Source organism: Urocitellus parryii, chromosome 6 (assembly GCF_045843805.1).
Source record: "Urocitellus parryii isolate mUroPar1 chromosome 6, mUroPar1.hap1, whole genome shotgun sequence".
In the NCBI taxonomy this organism is placed as follows: Eukaryota; Metazoa; Chordata; class Mammalia; order Rodentia; family Sciuridae; genus Urocitellus; species Urocitellus parryii.
This window is the reverse complement of record NC_135536.1, coordinates 91,604,422-91,627,578: the sequence shown is the minus strand read 5'-3', so window position 1 is coordinate 91,627,578 and position 23,157 is coordinate 91,604,422. Positions and strand designations below refer to the sequence as shown.

Genomic DNA, 23,157 nt, shown 5'->3' with positions numbered 1-23,157 from the left:
GGAAATGTATTGTTCATTCTGTGACCCCCCCCCCTCCCAATTTTTGCAAGAGCAATTATAACAGAAATTTGGGTTTGGTCATTACTTTTTACTCTGGCTATCATTATTTTTAAATATAGGCAATACCCAGGACACCTACTATGCGAAAGAACACTAGAAGACCTTCCTATTCAAGGACCTAAGGGGATAGATGAAGATGATCCTGTTAATTCTGTCCATAACATGAAACTGACCAAGTTTTCCTTCCAGGTTGATAGGTACAGAAACTTCCTTTTATGATTTTTGTTCATTTCCATTTTTTTCATCTTGCTGACTAACTTTTCACTAAAGGTTTTTACTTGGTAGATATTATTTTTTTAAAGAGCATCTTTGTTCTGGTTTAGTCTTAGTGCCTTTCACTGTAACTGGTATAAGTGCTACCCTATCTTCTAGGTCTTGGAATGCCCAGCTGTCGTCATTGAAGGAAACAATAAAGAGCTCCAAACCAGAGGTTTCCTGTTGTACTTCATGGTTCCAGGATATTTTACATTTGGAGTCCCCTGAATCTGGTAACCATAGTACTGATGTGCCAAGCTGTGCTTTCCTTCCACGGGCAATAATGCATGGCCAGTTTAATTTTCCACAGAAAGCTCATGTGAAGACCAGTGATAGAGGAAAAGCTTGGAAGTTAATGTACCTCAGTGAACAAGAGGAACCAGTGGAGCTCACATGTATGTCTGTGACAAGATTCTCTGCACTGTTTACATGGGTAGTGGGAATGACAGGCTGCACCATTGTCCTCTGGGATTTGGAGACACAGGGCATGCAGTGTTTTTCCCTTGGCCAGAAGTGTATTCCTATAGACAATAGTGGAGACCAGCAACTGTGCCTTCTTTTGACAGGTAAGAAGGTCTTAGACTGAAATACATTGTCAAGAGGTGTGCTTTCTTGATGTATTTTACTTCTGTTGCCCTTGTGTCTATGTGTGCCTGCTCTCACCTTGTAGTGGTAACCATTCACAGAGGAAATTTGGTATTGCTCTTGGTAACATTGGTCTTATGTATTTTATTTTTAATTAACATCATTTCTGTTTAGCTAAATTCTAAGATACTAGGAGAAAGATATCTATTATAAACATGAAATATTAGAGGATTTTACACAGCATCTAGATTTCTAGTTATTACTGATCTAGCAGTGGTAGACCTGTATTCGTGCATACTAACTGTAGAGTTGGAGTCAAGTTTCAGTTTTCTTAGAAGGGACTTTTTTTTTTTTTTTTTTTTTTTTTTTTGGTACTGGGCCACTGAACCACATCCCCAGCCTTTTTTTATTTTTTAGATAGTGTCTCTCTATGTTTGTTAGGGCCTTGCTAAGTTGCTGAAGCTGGCTTTGCACTTGTGATCCTCCTGCCTCAGCCTTTCCAGCTGCTATATCTGGCTTCAGGATTTTTTATTTTAAATCCATTGTTCTCCTTGTATTTGTTTTCTTTTAAGATGGGGTCTTGCTATGTTGCCTGGGCTAATCTTGAACTCTTGGTCTCCAGTGATCCTTCAGCTTTAGCCTTCCAAGAGCTAGGACTACAGGCACAAGCCAGCATGCCTGTCCGTTTCCAAATATTGATTGTGCAACATAGTAGTGAGTAGGGACTAGAAATTCGAAGTCTAGTGCTATTTCATAGGATGTACTTTTTTGTATGTGGTGCTGGGTATTAAACTTAGGGTTGCATACCTCAGAGGGAAGCCCTTTGCCACTGGGCTACGTCTCAGGGCTGTGGGTTCTTATCAGAATTTGCCTTGTGGGAAATGTTTTAAAAATAAAACTCTTTTAAAAAAAATTGGAAAAACCATGAGGTTTTAAGATCATAATAGAAATGAAGTGGAAGCAATAGATAGCATCTAATAAATATTTGTAATTACAGTAATTTATAATATTTGTTATTACTAAAACATAAGTAGGACTCACATAAGATGTCTTAGTAATTTATTAAAACTTTTATTTTTCCTGTAGAAAATGGACTTTCTCTAATTTTGTTTGGGTTGACTCAAGAAGAATTTTTAAACAGACTAATGATCCATGGAAGTGCCAGCACTGTGGACTCTCTTTGTCATCTCAATGGTTGGGGAAGGTGCTCAATTCCTATACATGCACTGGAGGTAACAGAATTAAATGTCTTCTGTAGAACTTTATTTGCTGTTACATACCCTTTTTTTTGTTGTTGTTGTTACTGAGGAGTGAACCCATGGTCACTTTAATTATTGAGCCACATTCCCACTCCTTTATTTTTATTTTTGTTTTGAGACAGGGAATCACTAAGTCCTTAGGGCCTCACTGATTTGCTGAGGCTGATCTTGCACTTGCAATCCTCCTGCCTCAGCCTTCCAAATCACTGGGATTATAGGTGTGTGCCATCATGCTGCGCACTGTCATGTACTCTTATTTGACTGAGGATCTGCGAGAGTTCATTGAACTTAGAAGCCAATAGAACTATAGTCTTTACCTATTTATTTGCTCAGGTCTTTTTCATTGCCCTAATTTATTTAGCACTTTACCCCCTTTGGATTTAAGTGAGATTACAATACATATTGTTTCAGACAGATAGTGTTATAGGAAATGGAGGCCACAGTAAGCTAGTAAGACTACATGAACTGGATGGTGGTAGTACATGCCTATTATCTCAGAGACTCAGGAGGTTGAGCAGGAAGATTGCAAGTCAGAGTCCAGCCTCAGCAACTCAGCAAGGCCCTGTCTCAAAGTAGGATGTAGCTCAGTGGTAAAGCACCCCTGGATTCAATCTCCAGTAGCGAAAACGAAGAAAGATTAAATGAAGTAGAAGCAAGCTATGGTCAAGCTTGAACAGGAATGATCTTTATTCCTACCTTATACTTTCTACCCTTCCTATCCAGCTTTAGGGGCTACATCCTGAATTTATACAACATTTTACAGTTTACCTACTCTTATAAACATTATTTAATTTTATTCTATAACAATTAGATGAGATGGATGGATTAGGTAGTTTTTATTCTGTTTTATGGATAGAAACATGCTTTAGTCAATAGTTTATCAATTTTGTTTACTGTTTTGAAAATCCACCTTTTCATTTTTGTTATCTTTTATATTGTTTCTATTTCATTTACTACTTTTTTTTTTTTTTTTTGCAATGAGGATTGAACTCAGGGGCACTTAACTACTGAGCCATATCCCTAGTCCTTTTTTATATTTTATTTACAGACAGGGTCTCACTGAGTTGCTTACTGCTTCGGTAAGTTGCTGAGGCTGGCTTTGAGTTTGTGATCCTCCTGGCTCATGAGCTGCAGGGATTACAGGCATCTGCCCAGCTTCATTTACTTATGGTGTTTATTATTTCTTCTGCTTATTTGGGGTTTGGTTTGTTTTTATTTTTCTGATTCCTTGAGGCAAAAGGATAGTTTGAGATTTTTCTGTGCCCCCGCCCCCTCCACCCTTTTTTTGAGACAAGTCTCATTGTGTTGTCCAGGCTGGCCTTGAACTCACAACCCTTCAGCCTCATCCTGTGAAGTATCTGTGATTACTGGCATGCACTACTATGCCTTATTAAAATTTCTTAATCTTCCTTGATCCATCAGTTGTTCAAGAATACATTGTTTAATTTCCATGTGTTTTGTGTAGTTTTTGAAGTGTTTTTATTATTGATTTTTACTTTATTGCACTGTGGATGGAAAAGATACTTGATCCAATTACAGTTTTTTGGGGATTAAAATTTGTTTTGTATCCTACCATATGATGTCTTCATGTGCTATTGAGAAGAATGTATATCCTGCAGCTGTTGAATGGAATGTCCTGTAGAAATCTGATAGGTTCATTTGGTCCTGGGGTTCAGTTTAATTCTATTTTTTTTTTTTTTGTGTGTGTGTGTGTGTGTGTGTGTGTGTGTGTGTTTGGATTTTTCTGTCTGGATGATCTGTTGCTAAAAGCATGAAAGTCCTCTGTTATTTTATTATAAAGAAAATGGCTAATAAGAAAGAAGAAAACATCAGAAGGTATAAAACTCACTGGTAAGATTAATTTTATAGACAAATTCAGAATAGTCTCATATTGTAAACATGACGTGTAAATCATATCTTTTCATATGAAAACTAAAAATAAATGACTACATTAATATGTAGTTGTATCTCCTTTTAAGTCTATTTATATTTGCTTTATAGACAGTGGTGCATGCTTATAATCCCAGTTACTTTGGAGATTGAGGCCATAGGCTCCCAAGTTTGAAGCCAGCCTGGGCAACTTAATGAGACCCTTTCTCAAAATGAAAAATGAACTAGGAATGAAGTTCAGTTGTATAGTACTTGCCTAGCATGCATGAGGACTTGGGTTTTTTGCTTTATGAATTTCAATGGTCCAATATTCAATGTATATGTATTTACAAAGGTTATTTCCTTTTGCGGAATTGATCATTTTATTTTATAATCATCTTTTTTTTTCTTTTTAATGCCTTTAATTTAAAGTCTATTTTATCTGATAAAAGTATGGCTTCTCCTTTCTTTTGGATTCCATTTACATAGAATATTTTTCCAGACCTTCATTTTTAGTCTGTACACGTTCCTGCATGTTAAGTTATTTCCACCCACTATTGGGGATTGAACCTAGTGGCATTCATTCTCAGTTATTTTTGTTTTTTTATTTTGAGGATGGCCTTGAGCCTATGATACTTCTGCCTCAGCCTCTGAGTTACAGAGATTATAGGCATGTGCCCCCATACTGGCTGAATTTTCTTGTAAGCAGCATGTAGTTAGGTCTTCTTTTTTATCCATTCACTCACTGTCTTTTAATTGGTGGATTTAATTCATTTACATTTAAGGTAATTATTAATAGGTAAAGTCTTACCACTGGCATTTTAAAATTTATTTTTGTTTTTCCCCCCTTTTTCAGTACTGGGGATTGAACCTAGAGATGCACTACCACTCTGAACTACATCCCCAGTCCTTTTTATTTTTATTTTTTTGAGACAGGGTCTCACTAAATTGCCATGATTATTCTTGAACTTCTGATCCTTCTGCCTTAGCCTTCCTACTATAGCTGGATTATAGGAATACAACATGGTGTTGTATTCCTATAATCCAGCTTCTAGTGTTTTTTTTTTCTTATTTATTTTTAGTTTCTTTATCTCTTATGGTCTTTCTTGGTGGTTAAGTGATTTTTATCTTGTAGTGTTTTTGTATAGTATATTTTTATTCCTTATTATTTTGGGCATACTATAGGTTTTTGCTTTGTGGCTACCTTGAGGCTTACAAAAAAATTTTGATTATAACACACTTATTTTGAAATGATAGTAACTCAACATTGATTATAAATATAGGAAGAGGAAAAATACTAATTTAAAAAAAATCTGCACTTAAACTGCATTCCTTCCACATTTTGAATTTTTTAATGTTTATTTTTTAGGTTTTAGGTGGACACAATATCTTTATTTTTATGTGGTGCTGAGGATCGAACCCAGTGCCCCACGCATGCCAGGCGAGTGCACTACCACTTGAACCACGTCCAGAGTCCACATTTTGAATTTTTTTTAACCATACAATTTATTTTTATTTTTTTAGTCATACATGACAGCAGAATGTATTTTGACATATAATACATACATGGAATGTACATACATCAATCATATTGTCTATTCTGCTGCCCTTCCTATCCCCCCTACTCCTCCCCTCCTCTCCTATCCTTTCTCTCTATCCAATCTAATCTGACACACTTTTTTTTTCTTTTTCTCATCACAACATCATATATGTATTCTGTATAACAATGAGGTTCTCCTTCCATTTTCCGTGCAACTGCCCTTCTTCCTCTTTTTCCCTCCCACCTGTCTTCCCTATTTAGTGATAATCGTCTTCTCCACATTTTGAATTTTTGATGTCCCATCTTCTACCTTTTTATATTGCCTGTCTCTTAACATATATATGTAGTCATTATTTTTTTTGTATGTTCCAATACCAAAGATATAAGTGGTTTACAAAACTGTTTACAGAATTAAAGCATTCTGGATTTGTATTGTCACCCTTCCCAGTGAGTTTTAGACCTTCGGATGTTTTCTTCTTACTTGTTAGCATTTCTTTCTTTTAGTTTGAAGAACTCCTTTTAGAATTCTTATAGGACACATCTGGTGGTGATGAAGTCTCTCAGCTTTTGTGGGATTGTCTGTCTCCATCATTTCTAAAAGCTAGCTTTGTTTGGTACAATTTTCTTGGTTGCTAGTTCTTTTCCTTCAGTGCTGTGAATACCTCATTATCTTCCCTCTGGCCTATAAAGGTTTTGCTGAGAGGTCTGCTGTCAGATAAATCATAATACCCTTATGTATTTCTTTTGCTGTCTTGAGAATCTCAATATCTCTCCCTCCCCCTCTCTCTCTCTCTCTCTCTCTCTCTCTCTCTCTCTATATATATATATATATATATATATATATATATATATATATATATATAAAATGTTGTAGATGAACACAATACCTTTATTTTGTTTATTTAGCTTTTTTTTTGTGTGTGTGGTGTTGGGGATCAAACCCAGTGCCTCATGTACCCTAGGCAAGGGTTCTATCACTGAGCCACAACCCCAACCCCTTCTCTTTGTCTTTAATCTTTGAGATTTTGATTATACATCTTGGAGTAGATTTGGTTGAGTTGAATCTGACTTGTGACCTTAGACTTTCCTATACCTGGATATTTGTATTCCTCTCTAGGTTTAAGAAGTTTTCTATTATTATTCCTTTATATCAGCTATATTCTCAAGTTCCTCTTAAATGCTAAATATTTGCTCTTTTATTTAATTTTTTTAAATATTTATTTTTTTAGTTGTAGTTGGACACAATACCTTTATTTATTTGTTTTATGTGGTGCTAAGGATCGGAACCCAGGGGATGACACGTGCTAGGCAAGCGCTGTACCGCTGAGCCACAACCCCAGCCCCAATATTTGCTCTTTTAAAAGCTGACTCAAGAGAGCTTTTTTTCGTTTCTCTTTTCTTTCTCTTCTCTGTGTATTTTCAAATACCTTTTCTTTAAGTTCAATGATTCTTCTGTTTGATCCCTTCTGTTACATTTTTTTCATTTCATTTAGTGTATTTGTCAGCTCAAGGATTTCTGTTTTTTTTTTTTAATTACTTCAGTCCTTTAACTTTCTCTGATAAATTACTGAATTACTTGTTTCCTTAAAGTTTTTTGAGTTTCCTTTTTTATAAATAAATTTTGACAGTTTTTTCTCCACATTTTTTACTGGTGCCTTATAGTAGTACATAGTGATGTAAATATTCATACATGCATGCACACAATATAACAATATAATTTGGCCAATATAGCTCCCCAACACTTCACCTCTCCCCCTCCTCCTCCCACCCCCAACCCCCATCTGTTTCCTCCACTGATCTTCCTTTGATATTCATTAGATCTCCCACCTCGCCCCTGCCTTCTTTTTCTTTTTAATATTTTTTTAGTTGTGGATGGACACAATATCTTTATTTATTTTTATGTGGTGCTGAGGATTGAACCTGGTGCCTCACACGTGCAAGGCAAGTGCTCTACCCGTGAGCTACAGCCCCAGTCCTCTTTTTCTTTTTCCTCTCTAGCTTCCACATATGAGAGAAAACATATGACCCTTGGCCTTCTGAGTTTGTCTTATTTCCCTTAACATAATGGACTCAAGTTCTATCCATTTTCCATCAAATGACATAATTTTATTTTTCTTTATGGCTAAATAAAATGCCATTGTCTATATATACACCACATTTTCTTTATCCATTCTTTGGTTGATGGACACCTAGGTTGGTTCCATAGTTTGTTGTGAATTGTGTTGCTATAAACATGTGTATACATGTATCATTATAGTATGATGACTTTAATTGTTTAGGATAAATACTGAAGAGTGGTATGGCTGGGTTATATAGTGGTTTCCATGCCTAGTCTTTTTTTTTTTTTTTTTTTTTGGTACCAGGGTTTGAACCCAAGAGCACTTAACCACTGAGCCACATACCCAGCTCTTTTTTATGTTTTAGACAGGGCCTCACTGAGTTGCTTAGAGCCTTGCTTTTGCTGAGGCTGCTTTGAACTCTCAATCCTCCTGCTTTAGCCTCTCAAGCCACTGGGATTACAGACGTGGGCCACTCCACCTGGCCCATGCTTAGTCTTTTGAGGAATCTCCATACTGACTTCCATAGTGGTTATGGTAATTTACAATCCCACCAACAATGTAAAAATGTTGCTTTTTCTCCACATTCCAGAATTTATTATTGTTTGTATTCTTGATGACTGCCATTTGACGGTGTGAGAGGAAATCTCAATGTGGTTTTGATTTGCGTTTCTCTAATTACTAATCTAATTACTGATCTAATTAGTAACTTCTCTAATTATATTAATACATGGAATATTTTTCCATATATTTGTTGACCATTTGTATTTCTTCTTTTGAGAAGTGTCTCTTAATTCATTTGCCCATTTATTAATCAGGTTATCTGGTTTTTTGGTGTTAAGTTTTTTGAATTCTTTATATATTCTAGATAATAGTCCTCTATCAGAAGAGTAGTGAACAAAGATTTTCTCCTATTATGTAGATTCTGTCTTCATATTCCTAATTGTTTCCTTTGCTGTGTAGACTATTTTTAATTTGATACCATCCCATTATTAACTTGGCATTATTTTTTGAGCTTTAGTGGTTCAATTTTGGGCAGTATTTTTTTAAATATTTAATTTTTAGTTGTAGGTGGACACATTACATTTTTATGTGGTGCTGAGGATTGAACCCAGTGCCCTATGCATAGGTGAGTGCTCCATCTCTGAGCCACAACCCCAGTCCTTTTTGGCAGTTTTTATGGTTCTACTTAAACACAAATAAAGTGAGCTCAAACCATCTATTTTCTTTGCTTCACAGCCTGGCACTGGAATTGGTGATTGTGATGGCTAGCTGAGCTTTCCAGTTCTTAGGAAAACATTGTGAACAATCTCTGCATAAGATTTATTGAGCCAAGTGTGTTGGCACAATCCCCAACCCTAATCCCAGTAACTCAAGAGGATTGAAAGTGTAAGGCGAGCTTCAGCAATTTAGCAAGACCCTAAGCAACTTAGTGAGACCTGTCTCATTAAGTGGCTTAGTACTCCCTGGGTTCAATCCCCAGTATTAAAAAAAAAAAAAAAAAAAAAAAAAGAGGTATATCAGGAGGATTTCCTGATCCTTAACATTGTGGACCAGGAACATCTAAAAGCCACTGGGCAGCATGTTCAGTTTTCTTAGTGCTTCCATAACTAATGTTGAGAATCAAGATTGGCCCTTGAATTTTCTCCACACCTTGTCCGAACATCTGGTCGCTGCTACTTATCTTAATTCTGATGTATCAATTTGCCTGTTGCTGGATGAATTTCTTTATCTTCTTTTTTTAAAATATTTTTTATTCATAGATGGAAAACAATACCTTTATTTTGTTTGTTTATATGTGGTGCTGAAGATTGAACCCAGGGCCTCACATGTGGGAGGCAAGTGCTCTGCCACTGAGCCACAATACCAGTCCCTTCATCTTCTTTTTGATATTGGGCTTCACAAGAGGTCTGAAAGCAAACCTAATCCAGGGCAGTAGGGACAGGTAGACTGTAGATGTATGAGTGGCCAGTGATTAAGATTCACTAAATAGAAAATGGCTGTCGTCTCTGTAGGCAATACTGGGGAAGATTCATTAGTTTTCTTTAAATACCTATGTTAAATTCTTTGTCCAAGCGCCGGGTATGGTTTCACACAACCTTTAATCCCAGCAATTTAGGAGGCTGAAGCAGAAGGATCACAAGTACAAAGCCAGCCTCAGCAACTCAGTGAGACCCTGTCTCTAAATTTAAAAAGGGGGCAGGGATGTGGCTCAGTGGTTAAGTGCCCCTGGGTTCAATCCCTGGTAGCAAAAAAAATTGTGTGAGAATTCATACATGTTGTTGCTTTATGGTCAGTTTCTGGTGCCTTATTTTGCCTTTATTAGGTGAAGTCAAGGTTTTCTGGAAGTTCTTGATGTTTGTTGGTATATGACAACATGTGCACCTTGAGGATTGGGTATTTATTCCATTCTTCATAATCTGGCTTTGTTTGTACCTGTCCTTGCATAAATTCTAAGTTGGCTGCTTATTTTCTCAGAACCTATCGTCACTGCTGATATTTCAGACTGAATGGTATCCTGAGCTCAGATTTTCAAGCCCATGATTAATATGTTGTCACTGTTTCAGCATGAGAGGGCACCCCAATCCCAAATTGTCTAAAAAATGTAGTCAGTCTTTGGAAGTCTCTGTTTGGGACCAGATTCGGCCCAAACACCTTGTCTATAGTCACCGTGTATAGTCACTTCAGGCTTCTGCCTGTCACAGGGTCTTACCGTGGAAGGAGTGGCCCTGGGGTTCTCAGCAGTGACTTCACACTTTCCTCACTCTTCCCAAGTGGATATTGACTCTTTGAGCTATGTTACTTGGGGTTTGGATTAGGGTAGAGTGGGCAGTCTTGTGACTACTAATGCTTCAATGCTGGGTTGCACCTGGAACCTGCAGCCTGCTGAAATTAGCACAGCATGGGCAGGATCAAGGTTCATGCTCCTGTCACCTGTCTGCTGCTGTGTACTCATTGTACTCATGTATTGCTAGCTAGACATGATGCTGACTGAAATACAAGTGTGTCCACCAGGGCCTCAGGTTTTCATCTGGCATAGGGCAGGTCCAGAGGCCTTGTCCAGTGGCAGTAGCACAAGAACAGGAGCCATTAGAATCTGCTCAGGGTTGGGTTTTACTGGCCCAGCAGAGTATTTTTCTGCCCTTTAGTGCTGAAATAGTGACAACACACCAATCATAGACTTTTAGCAGACACTGGGCATATCTACCTCTAGTAAATGGAATCTTTCCCCACAGTGTGCTGCCTTAGGTTTGGGGAGGGGCGGTAGAAATAGGCTGTTGGTAGCACTGGGTTTCATTGTGGTAGTCCTAGTACTCAGTTCTAACTATTAGGACCTAATTCCCTCTCTTTCCCCCAAGTAGAAGACATCTCTCTCCACATCATTTGCTTTGAGTTGGACAAGAGGTGACGTAGGCAACTCTTTGCTGCCTTCCTTAATCGTTTGTTTTGTGTGTGTATGTGTATGTCAAAACCAGATACTGTGATCTTTCACCTTTTCTTTATTTCTTGGTGAAGGTAATTTCATGTGTTAATAGCTGTTCAAATTGATATTTCTGTGAAGAGACAATCATTTCTAGAAGGTCTTACTTTACTGCCATCTTGTTTTACCTATTATTTGTTATAAGTGGTACGTTATAAATTACATCATTCCTTTCCAGTGTAAAGAAATACAGTTGGGGCTGGGATTGTGGCTTAGAGGTAGAGTGCTCGCCTAGCATGCGTGAGGCACTGAGTTCCACCCTCAGCACCACATAAAAATAAAATAAAAATATGTGTCCATCTATAACTAAAAAATAAATATTAAAAAATTCAGTTAACTTTTTATATCTTGATTTTTGTATTTAGCTGATCTGTTAACTCATCCTAATAATGGATCTATTCTATGGAAGTCTTTATATAGTTAATCTGCATTTAACATCAGAATAATATAACTTTGTTTCTTCTCTTTGAATACTTAAACTTTTGGGGGGCTAGGGCTATAGCTCAGTGGTAGAGTGCTTGTCTTGAACGCGTGAGGCACTGGGTTTGATCCTCAGTACCACATAAAAATAAATAAAGATATTGTGTTCCTCTGCAACTAAAAGAATATTTTAAAAAATACTTATGTTTTTATTCTTTTTGTCCTGTTTTGCTGTTAGGACCTTCAGTATAATATCCAGAAGTAAGGGTGAGCGTCTTTATCTTATTTCAAAAGCTTTATCTACCTTCAAAGCTGATAAAACCTATTCTCCTACCAGTTTGGCTCTGAATATTTCTGGAGCATTGAGTGTCATGGCCTAATCCCTTTCCTCCCGGGTGGTTATTAGAGCCACCCAGTAACATCTCCATCAGTCTTTGCACATTAAGTTCTAAAGTTTAAAAAAAAAAAAAAAATCTGAATCCTGATTTTTTTTTTTTTTTTTCCTGATTCCTCCTTCCCCCCATTTTAGGCTGGAATAGAAAATCGTCAGCTGGACACAGTAGATTTCTTCTTGAAGAGCAAGGAAAATCTTTTTACCCTGTCTTCAAAATCTTCTGTACCTGATCAGTTTGATCACTTGCCATCTCATTTATATTTAAGAAGTAAGTAAAATAAAGACTTCTCCATTTGTACTGATCATTTTTAATTACTTTGAAATTATCGTGTATTCTGATGACTTGTTGACTTCTCTACTTACCAGAACTAACGTATGGGATTTATATACATTGTGGAAACTTGAGAGAGTTTTCAGAATCTATAGATGTTGTCATTCTAAGTGAGATATTATTCATATTCTGTGCTGTGTTTGATATTTTTAATATGCAAGGAGAAGATGATCTTTCAAATTCATGAAAACTTTATACAAGAAAGAATAAAATTCATTGCTGATACTTGCAACTGTCTGAGATGTATATGGACAATACTGATTGCTTTCTGAGTTGTGGAGTTGCGGATTAGATTTTGTTGTAAGAATTGTCACACTGACTCGTTTTTTGCTACTTTATCAATTCTTAAGATTTTGGCTATTCTTCCTTAAAAAATAGGAAGCCTAACTTTTATTCTTGGAATAGATAATCATGTCAATACTCTGTTTAGAGGGACGGGTAAAACCTGAGGTGGAAGCTCTGACTTGATATGACAGTTGAAATTAAATTGAATCAAGAAAGCATTAACATACAGGCAAAGTTTTAATTGGGACTTCACCTGCAGAGAGAAAACACTGATGGAGAAGTGGATCAGGCTGTTCCCCGAACAAAGGGAGATGTACGTTTTAATATTTATTGGGAGAGGGGTGCTGAAATCCTGTATTTTTTAATCATTATCACCATCCTGTACAAATTTTGTGGTGATTTCCAACAGTCTCATTCTCTCATCTGGTTTATTCTTGGAGACATTATGTTGAAGGCATCCTAGGCTTTTTTTTTTTTTAATTTTTTAGTTGTAGATAGACACAACACCTCTATTAACCTAGTTATATGTGGTGCTGAGGTCCAAACCCAGGGTCCCGCATGCACTAGTTGAGCATTCTACCGCTGAGCCACAACCCCAGCCCCTGAAGGCATTCTAGCTTTTATGATGCATCTGGTTTTTGTGATTGAGAAGGTGGATTGGAAGATTGAGGAGGGTGGGAAAGAATACATACCATACTTTTAATGTCCCTGTGGTGGTCCCTGATTACCTCACCCCTATACATGTGATATTATCATCTCCTTTTTTTCCCTACTTGAATAATATATTTTAAACATATTTCTGTACATAGATAGATATTATGATGGCATGAATTTCATTATATGAACTATGTCATAATTTACTCATCCAACTATTAGACATTTAGATTGATTCCAGTTTTTAAATATTGGCAATATACCATAAATGCTATGTGTAATTTTATGTATGTATAATTGGAATAAATATACTTGGAATAAATTCTAGACATGACATTTTCAGGTTAGTGAGTGTACATAATGCACATTCTTAATTGCCTTGATAAATTTTCCTCCAAAGAACTTCTACCAATTTCTACCCTAGTTGCATATAGAGAAAATGACAATCTGCTCAGTGTTAGTTCTCACTGAGAATATGAATTAGAAATTTTCTTTTCTTTTTTTTTTTTTTTTTTTTTTGGTGCTGAGAGGGGCTTGGTTGGTTGGTTGGTGCTAGGGGTCAAACCTGGAGGCCTTGGATATGCTGGGCAAGCACTATACTAGTGAACTTATATTCCCAGTCCTCTTTCATTTTGATTGCAGAGTTTGGTCTTCTATCTCCCAACTTGCTGACTTTTTAAGATGCCCCCCCTTTTTAATCCACTTGAATTTATAGAAAAAATCCTGGTTTGTATATTGAGTGATGAAAGTATGTAGTCATTGTTCACTTCCCCTGTTTGGTGGTCAATGATTTCTCCTCTACTCTCACTTAAAGTGCTCTGCTCTAAAGGGCAACAGTGAACGTGGAATAATAAGCATGGCAAGGGCTGGGATGTAGCTCAGTAGTAGAGTGCTTGCCCAATATGTGTGAGACCCTGGGTTCAATTCCCAGTACCAATAATAATAATAATAATAATATAATAATAATAATAATAAGAAGAAGAAGAAGAAGAAGAAGAAGAAAAGCATAGAAATGTTTTACCTACTTCCTGGGAGGACTGCCCATGTTCCTATCATTCTCACATAAGCAGTCATAACAGGAATCACTTCATTAGGGCCTTCAGCAACAAGTAGAGACTTCAAGGGCTTACATTTCTGTGTGTTGAAGAGAGTAGCTTTGGAATCACACAGGCATAGGTTCAAATTTTGCCTGTGCCATTTTTAGCTTAGACAAATTACTTATCCTCTCTGTACTTGTTTCCTCATCTATGGAAAAAGGAACATCTACCTCTTAAGCTATTGGAATAAGAAAGAATTTACAAATATTAAGTTTAGTACTTAAGATGTAATAAATCAGCAAAATGATAGTTAATGGTAATACCAGTAAATAATTATTAGTAGTAATGAAAATCATTAAAGTTGCAGGTAAGAAGCCTTCATAAAAGTTTTGTGAAAATAGCACATTGGTCCTTGTATGTATTTTAAATATTGCAACATGGAATTTTTGGATTTGTTAATTTTATTGGGAGTAGTCTAGTGTCCTTCATACTAATTTCTTTGCTTCTTTCTCAGATGTGGAAGAGCTGATACCAGCATTGGACTTACTTTGCTCAGCAATTAGAGAAAGTGATTCTGAAACCCAAAGCAAACACTTTTCAGAGCAATTGCTTAGTCTTACATTGTCTTTCCTTAACAAACAGATGAAGGAACTTTGTATTCACACTGAAGGTAAGAATAGCAGCAAAGAAAGGGGACGCATTCCTGTGTGTCAGGACAGTGAAGTGCCATTTGCTAAAGCTGAATAAAGTTGACATGTAATTAAGTGAAATGAGTTTTGATACTGAGAAAGTTGGCAAAAAGACCTAGGACTAATCATTGTGAAGAATGTAAAAAGGACTATATTAAAACACAGATGCTTGTAAATAGAAAACAGTCCTCAAATATATTTTGAAAATTTGAAGATAGCAATTTTCAATTTTGGCATTCTCTAGAACTCTTTCTAACTAGTCATGTCCTCTTCCTTCCACTGCCATAATATGTTCATGTATGTGAATTGGCACTTTGGTATTTTCCACAGAGATAGATGAACATCTACAGAAAGCAGTGGATATTTTGACCAGCTACATTAATGAACTTAGAACTTTCATGATAAAGTTTCCTTGGAAGCCAACAGATACTATAGATGAATATAATGTCAGTGAAAGTGTCAGCACAGTGAAAGAGAGTGATATATGGGAGAAACTCAGCTCTGAGGTAAATATGAATAATTATTGTATTTTATGTGCTAGATTCAGAGGACCTGAAAACAATAAAATAAATAGAATTCAGAATCTATACACCTGTGATTCAGAATCTTCGGAAAGGGTTTTAGGTTTCATAGGTTTTGGGATCTCTGGATATGACTTCAAATTTATGTCTACAAGAGATTTGTTTATTTAATTCAGAACACAGGCTCCCTCTTAATGCCAATCTTGCCCACTTGTATCTAGCACCTGACCCCAGGCCATTTGAAGCAGCCCTTCCCCAAGTAATACTTTTCACTGTCTTGGGCCTGGCACTTCAGACTCATGCGTTCTGCCTGACCTCTGAATAAATTGAGTTATTAGATATACTGATAATTGGATCTAGGAAAATTTTACTTTATAGCATCATTATTTGGAATATACTCAATTTGAGTCATGTCTGTAATTCTAATTTACTTGTGTGTTACATTTCTTGATTCCATCCTTTCGCCTTTCTTTACACAGTAGATGTGAATATAGCCAAAACGTGCTGCCCTCTGTATTACTTAGAGACTGGAAGGATTCCTCTATTCACATGAAGAGTACTGGTATTCGAAAGACAAAAGCCAGAATGACTTAGATGAGTAGGGCCAGGCATAGTGGCATCTGCCTATAATCCCAGCTGGTTGGGAAACTGATGCAAGAGGATCCCAAGTTCGAGGCCAGCCTGAGTAATTTAGGGACACCTTATTTCAAAATAAAAAATAAAAAGAGCCAGGGGATGTAGCTGAGTGGTAGAGAGCTTGCCTAGCACATGCAAGGTTTAATCCCTAGCACTACCAAAAAAAAAAAAAAAAAAAATCAATGGGGAATGAAACGATAAGGTTAAGATGCTGCCAGTTTCTCAAACTTTTTTTTTTTTTCTTCTTGGTGCTGCTGGGATTTGAAGTATTGTCAAGTCCCTGAAGACTTGATGCAGTTTTTTCTTTTGCCTCTATACTTGATAGTCTCACTTTTTGGAGCACCTGTCATCTTTTCTTAATTATTGATCTTTGATTTTTTTACTCATTAGTTACTTCTACTAAGAAGCCCTGTGCCTTTTGTGTTTTTTATTTGGTAACACCTGTTCTGAACCCTGGTCTGTAACATCCTGGGATACTTTTTATCACAGACAGTACTCTACTTGTGTTACTGACACTGACTATCACTAGACACAGAGCTCTTGGAGAGCAGGGTCTATTTTAGTCAGCTTCATATTCCCTATGCCTAGCTGCAGATAGTAGTAGTAGATTTTCAATAAAGGTCCCTTAGTAGGTATTTAGTGAATGTATAAATCCTATGTTGATAATCATAATAAGAAAATTACAAAGAACCTAAAGGTAAATGTTTTTTTCTTCCTTCTCCTAGGAAGTTATTGCCAATGCCATTTTAAACAACAAAATACCAGAGGCACAAACCTTCTTTAGGAGTAACAGTCATTCTGCTCAAAAACTTGAGGAACTGATTAGGATAGGCCTAGGTTTGGTCTTTGACAATTTAAAGAAGAACAATATAAAGGAAGCCTCTGAACTTCTGAAGAACATGGTGAGTGGTATAATCACATTTGTCAGATCTTAAAGTCCCTGATGTAAGAGAAGATCTCCAGTCACTTAATATGATTTCTGGTTACTGTAAAAACTGAGTTTTTTCATTGTTGCATTACAAGTGAAGAAATTTATATAGTCCTTATTAGAAAAAAAGTGACATTAATTATACTGAGAAATGTTTTTTGGTACTGAGAACTTTTCTGAAGAGATTTCCCCCCCATCTTTATTGAGGTATGATTAATGAAAAAAAATTATACATATTTAATGTGTAAAATGTGATGCTTTGTGTGTATACATTGTGAAAAAGATTACCACAAACTAATTAATGTTACCTTATATAGTTGTGTGTCTGTGGTGAGAACACTTGAAAACTCTTAGCAAATTTCAAGTCTACAAGATATTATTATCCTCCTAACAAATATCATGTATAACATATATTTTTAGCTTATGTTGTATATAAGTCCAGGACTTATCTGTCTTATAACTGAAAATTTGTACCCTTTAGCCAATCTCTTCCTTTCTCGTACTTGCTGCCCACTGGTGACTTCCAGTCTATTCTGTTACTACAAGTTAAATTTTCTTTTTAAGATTGCACATGTAGATGGAATCATGTAACATTTGTCTTTCTGTGTCTGGCTTGTAAATGGCATGGTTCCCTTCTTTCTTAGTCTGAATAATGTACCATTAGATATATACACTCCACATTTTCTTTATCCATACAGCTATTGATGGACAATAAGTTGATATCATTCTCTCTCTCTCTCTCTCTCTCTCTCACACACACACACACACACACACACACACACACACACACTCTCAATCTCTTGCTTTTACGCACACACACATTTCCCCCCCCCCCCCTCTCTCTCTCTCTCTCTCTCTCTCTCTCTCTCTCTCTCTCTGATACTGGGAATTGAATGCAGGGTGCTTAACAACTGAGCAACATCCCCAGCCCTTTTTATTTATTTATTTTTAAAAATTTGTTCTAATTAGTTATATATGACAGTAGAATGCATTTTGACACATCATACAAAAATGGAGTATAACTTCTCATTCTTCTGGTTGTGCATGATGTAGAGTTATACAGGTTGTGTAATTATATATGCAATAGGGCAATAATGTCTGATTCATTCTACTATCATTTCTATCCCCATTCCCTCTCCCCTCCTTTCACTCCCCTCTGTCTAATCTAAAGTCCCTCTCTTCTCCTCCCTGCCATTGTGAATTAGTGTCTGGATATCAGAGTAAACACCTTTGGTTCTTTGGGATTGTCTTAGCCCTTTTAAAATATTTCATTTAGAGACAGATTCTTACTAGGTTGCTTAGGGCCTTGCTTAGGGCCTTGCTTAGTTGCTGAGGCTGGTTTTGAACTTGTGATCCTCTTGCCTTAGCCTCCCAAACCACTGGGATTATAGACATGTACCACTGTGTCTGGCTTCTTGAAGGTGTGTGTGTGTGTGTGTGTGTGTATGTATGTATGTATGTATTTTGGTACTGGGAATTGAACCCAGGGGTGAACCCACTGAGCTTTATCCCCTTTTTTAAATTTTATTTGGAAACAAGGTCTCTCTAAATTGCTGAGGCTGGCTTTGAATTTGCAATCCTCCTGCCTTAGCCTCCTGAGTTGCTGGGATTACAGGTGTGCACCACTGTGCCCAGTTTGAAGATTACTTTTTTTTTTTTTTTTTTTTTTTTTTAGAGAGAGAGAGAGAGAGAATTTAAATATTTTATTTCTTAGTTTTCTGCAGACACAACATCTTTGTTGGTATGTGGTGCTGAGGATCGAACCCAGGCCGCACGCATGCCAGACGGGCGCGCTACCGCTTGAGTCACATCCCCAGCCCCTGAAGATTATTTTTAAATGGAGTTCCTGCTGGGCACGGTGGCACATGCCAGTATTCCCAGCCACTCTGGAGAATGAGGCAGGAGGATAGCAAGTTCAAAGCTGGCCTCAGTGATTTAGTGAGGCTGTAACTAACTTAGTGGGTCCTTGTCCATGGTAACTTCCTGGGTTGGGCTGGGGATATAGCTCAGTTGGTAGAGTGCTTGCCTTACATGCATAAGTCCCTGGATTCAATCCCCAGCACCACAAAAATAAATAAATAAAAATAGAAAGGACTGAGGATATAGTGTAGTGGTTAAGGGCCCCTCAGTTCAATTCTGGCATAAAAAATAATAATAAATAGATGATAAAAATAAATGGAGTTTTCATCATCTCCCTGTTCATAGGACTTATGATTTATTGGAGGATCTTCTGTATTGTTCATGTGACCCCTTACATCTTTTTTTGTGCTTTCTAGTGGAATATGCCTTTGCTTAGGGCTTCATGTTTCATGAGTTTACTTCATCTGAGAAGGGAAATCCTAGAAGTAGTGTTCCCAAACTAAACTGAGATCTGGCCCTAATCTGCATTGGTGGGGTCTTGTCCATGGTAACTTCCTGGAAGTGCAGAGGAGTGAAACTATGTAAGGGGTAATTGTTTACATTGATCTTTTAAATGAATCATATCAGGTTGTTGTAGTTTGTCTTAGATGTATGGTAGCCTGGCCTTACTTAAATTGTTCTACATGTTATCTTTGCTCTGACAAAGTGTTTAAGGACTTTAGGAATATGCAGTAAATATGTATTCGGAAAATAAATATTTGCAAGAGAAGAAAAGATGTGGTATTCTAATAGAATGCATGTCTATAATAGAATACTTCTATATCTAACATGTTTGTGTTCCAAATAATTTCATTACTAAATGTAAGGTTTTTTTTTATTTTCTATGTCTATTATAGGGTTTTGATGTAAAGGACCACTTGCTCAAGATATGCTTCTATACAACAAATAGAAATATACGGGATTATTTGGTAGGTAAAGATGAAACTCTGTAGTTTACCTTTTTTTTTTTTTTTTAAGAAACCCCAGCTTTAGAGTGTAATTGTTACATTGACCTTTGTATACAAGTGAATCATCATGGCAGGCTGTTGTATAGCCTATCTTAGATGTATGGTAGCCTTGCCTTTAAATTTTTCTGTCCCATTTAAAGACGAGACTGTGTAGTTTACATTTTTTTTAGAAAAAATATGGAAGAAAAACTTTAAAAAATAATTTTAATATTCAACTAATATCTAATAAATAAATATATGACAATTCTTTCTTTTTAAATTATTACACTTATGGTCAAGGAAAATTTTTGTGAATGTAAATTCAAGAATTAAAAATACAATTTTTAGATGGCATTTAATCTCATGATTTTTGTTTTGCATATGTGCTTGAGTTTTGTGAGGTCACTGTTTTAATTATCTTTTATTCAAGGTTGAAATTTTGAAAGAAAAAAATTATTTTTCTGAAAAAGAAAAAAGAACTATAGATTGTGTGCATCAAGTTGAAAAATTTTATTCGGGACGTCTCCAAGGAAATATGCAGATACATTCCTTTCCCAGGTAGTCTCATCAGTCTCCTTTTGATAACATTGGAAGAATATTATAGATAATATTTAGTTTGTAATAATTATGAGCACGTTTCTTAACATGGAACTGAGTCAACCTTCTCAGAAACAAAAATTTGTATCATATAGAAGGGATTTCCCATCATTTTAATATTTGCATAATCAGAATTGTATACCCCCCCCAAAGAATAGGTGTTCTTGTAGATAAAAAGGATGCTTTTTCTTCCAAAGTTAAAAAAATATATATATGATACTGTTTTTAGGTATTGGATAAAGGAACAAGATTTTTTCAAGCACAAATCTATTTTGGACTCATTCCTCCAATATGATTGTAAAGATGAATTTAACAAACTGGACCATACAATTGCATTAAATTGGGCTCAGTGGTGGGATCAACCAATGCAAGAATATATCCTTCTCCCCAGGATAAGTCCAGAAGGCAAGTATGAGAGAGTGCTAAATATATGCAAATTAAACAAGGGTTAAATTAGGTACTGGCATTTTAATTTTTTTTGTGTGTGTGTCTATTTTAGAATTCTTTTGAGAGGGGGTAGATATTAAGTTTCTCTAAAATGCAAGACATTGTATTAATCCATTGAGTCTCAAGTTTTGCATTCTGTGAATATTTCAACAGAATTGACATGGGTGCATTAAAATAGGTTGGAAATCAATCCAGAGCTTATGATTTATTATAATTGTTAGAATTACATTCCAATTATATACTGTACTTAAGTTTTCATAGATGTTCCACATCTGGAACAATGGGACAAAATGGGTTAAGACCTCTTATCCCAACATTTTTGTGATGGATTTACAATGTGATAGTGAAAATAAAGTCATATGATTTAATGAATTGAGAGTCAAGACCAAGTTTTTATTCCGGCTTCAGAGTGACATTCTTTGTTTTTCCAAATAGTTTTTGAGTTTCTTGTGTAAGTTAAGGATCCATGTCACCTCAGGGCTCTAGAGGATAACAGTGATGAAAAGTGGTATATCAGAGAATCAAATTTATTTTTACTATTATAGCCAATGTTTGTTTGTTTTTGGTATCAGGGATTGAACTACCACTGAACCATATCTCCAGCCCTTCTTATTTATTTTGAAACAGGGTCTCGCTAAGTTGCTTAGGGCCTTGCTAAGTTGTAGAGGCTGGCTTAGAACTTGTGATCCTCCTCGTTCTCCTGAGTCGCTGGGATTACAGGCACCACTGCATCCAGCAAAGCTTTTTATAATAAAGGAAAGAGGCCAGGAATTGTTGCACACATCTGTACATCCCAGAGACTTTGGAGGCTGAGGCAGGAGGATTGTAAAGTTGAGCCAGCCTCAGCAACTTAGTGAGTCAGGATCTCAAAATAAAATTAAAAAGAGGCTTTGGGTGTGTAGTTCAATGATAGAGCGCCTGTGGTTTCCATTCTCAGTACTACAGAAAAAAGAGGGTTGAATAGATAAGTGAAATGGGTAGTTTAACATACCTATTTCATTTTAACCACTAGTGATGAGAAATATTTAACTCTTCTAGATGTTATTGATTGTAAAATGAACAATACAAGAGGAAAACTGTAAAAGAAGCAAATAACCTGAATAATTCATATATTATATGAATATTCATGTTCAGATTATATTTACTGAATATTTAATTCAGTATTGAGTGACATGTTAACCATCATAATTCATTGCACTTTAAAATGTGTTTTGTTCTTTGTGTAGAATATAAACTGTATTCCCCGGAAGCCCTGTGGAGATACCTCACAGCTCACCATGATTGGTTAAACATTGTCTTGTGGATTGGAGAGTTTCAGACCCAGGAAGGTTACCTTTCACTTCAGCAGAGCAAATGGCCCCCTCTGACTGTTGATGTTATTGATCAGAATACTTGCTGCAACAACTACATGAGGAATGAAGTTTTAGATAAATTGGCCAGGTATTATAACTGTTGAATTAATCCCCCTTGGGAAAAATAAAAGGAAGAGCAATAAGAAAAAATGGTGAGGGCCAGGCATAGTGGCCCACCTGTAATCCCAGCAGTTAGGGAGGCTGAGGCAGGTCCTCAGCAGTTTGGCGTGACCCTGTCTCAAAGAGTAAAAGGGGCTGGGGATGTAGCTTCGTGGTAAAGTATCACTGGGTTCTTTCCTCAGTACTTGTGTGTTTTGTTTTTGTTTTTGTTTTTTTAAGCTTTGGAGATAGCAAAGTGCATGCATTGGGGAGGAATATACTAAACATCTCAAGATACAATGTTGTATAATATGGGTGGTGGTTATATGGTGCTGCTTTAAACTCCATGTCTATTTTTCTGTACTACTTTGGTAGATGTAATGTGTTTAACAGTAAATTTGTTAAAAGTAATACAGAAATGCAAGTTTCTCTGATTTAGTAGTCTATTTATTATTTTAGCCTCTTAGTGAGATATTTTTCTTAGTGCACAGAGCATCCACTTCAAGAGCTTGCCACTGTTGTCACATTGGTTTGTATAGTTCCAACCAAATATTTAAAAAATGGAGAGATAGTTTAGTTAGGTTTTCAAAATATCAAAGATAACTTGAGACTTTAATTAGTATACCTTTAAATGCTGTAATATTACAGAAACCTACATAGGAAACTGGCAAAATGTGTGCCTTAGAATATATTTATGGAGTAAGAACTGTTACCCTTATATTGTAAATGCTTATTGTTTTTTTAATTATATATATATTATTTTTTTTTAGTTGTTGATGGACCTTTATCTTTATTCATTTATTTATATGTGGTGC

General features: G+C 36.2%; 1 protein-coding gene across 1 annotated transcript in view; it reads left to right on the top strand.

Annotated features, from left to right (window-relative positions):
- Positions 1 to 23,157, top strand: part of Spg11 (SPG11 vesicle trafficking associated, spatacsin) — a 76,900-nt gene that overhangs the window by 11,320 nt on the left and 42,423 nt on the right. Inside the window, exons 5-15 of the mRNA XM_026391025.2 lie at positions 120 to 257; positions 433 to 881; positions 1,987 to 2,132; positions 12,056 to 12,188; positions 14,742 to 14,897; positions 15,247 to 15,422; positions 16,799 to 16,975; positions 19,758 to 19,829; positions 20,278 to 20,405; positions 20,674 to 20,849; positions 22,118 to 22,331. Coding sequence (XP_026246810.2) covers positions 120 to 257; positions 433 to 881; positions 1,987 to 2,132; positions 12,056 to 12,188; positions 14,742 to 14,897; positions 15,247 to 15,422; positions 16,799 to 16,975; positions 19,758 to 19,829; positions 20,278 to 20,405; positions 20,674 to 20,849; positions 22,118 to 22,331 — 1,965 coding nt within the window. The remainder of the gene's footprint in view (positions 1 to 119; positions 258 to 432; positions 882 to 1,986; positions 2,133 to 12,055; positions 12,189 to 14,741; positions 14,898 to 15,246; positions 15,423 to 16,798; positions 16,976 to 19,757; positions 19,830 to 20,277; positions 20,406 to 20,673; positions 20,850 to 22,117; positions 22,332 to 23,157) is intronic.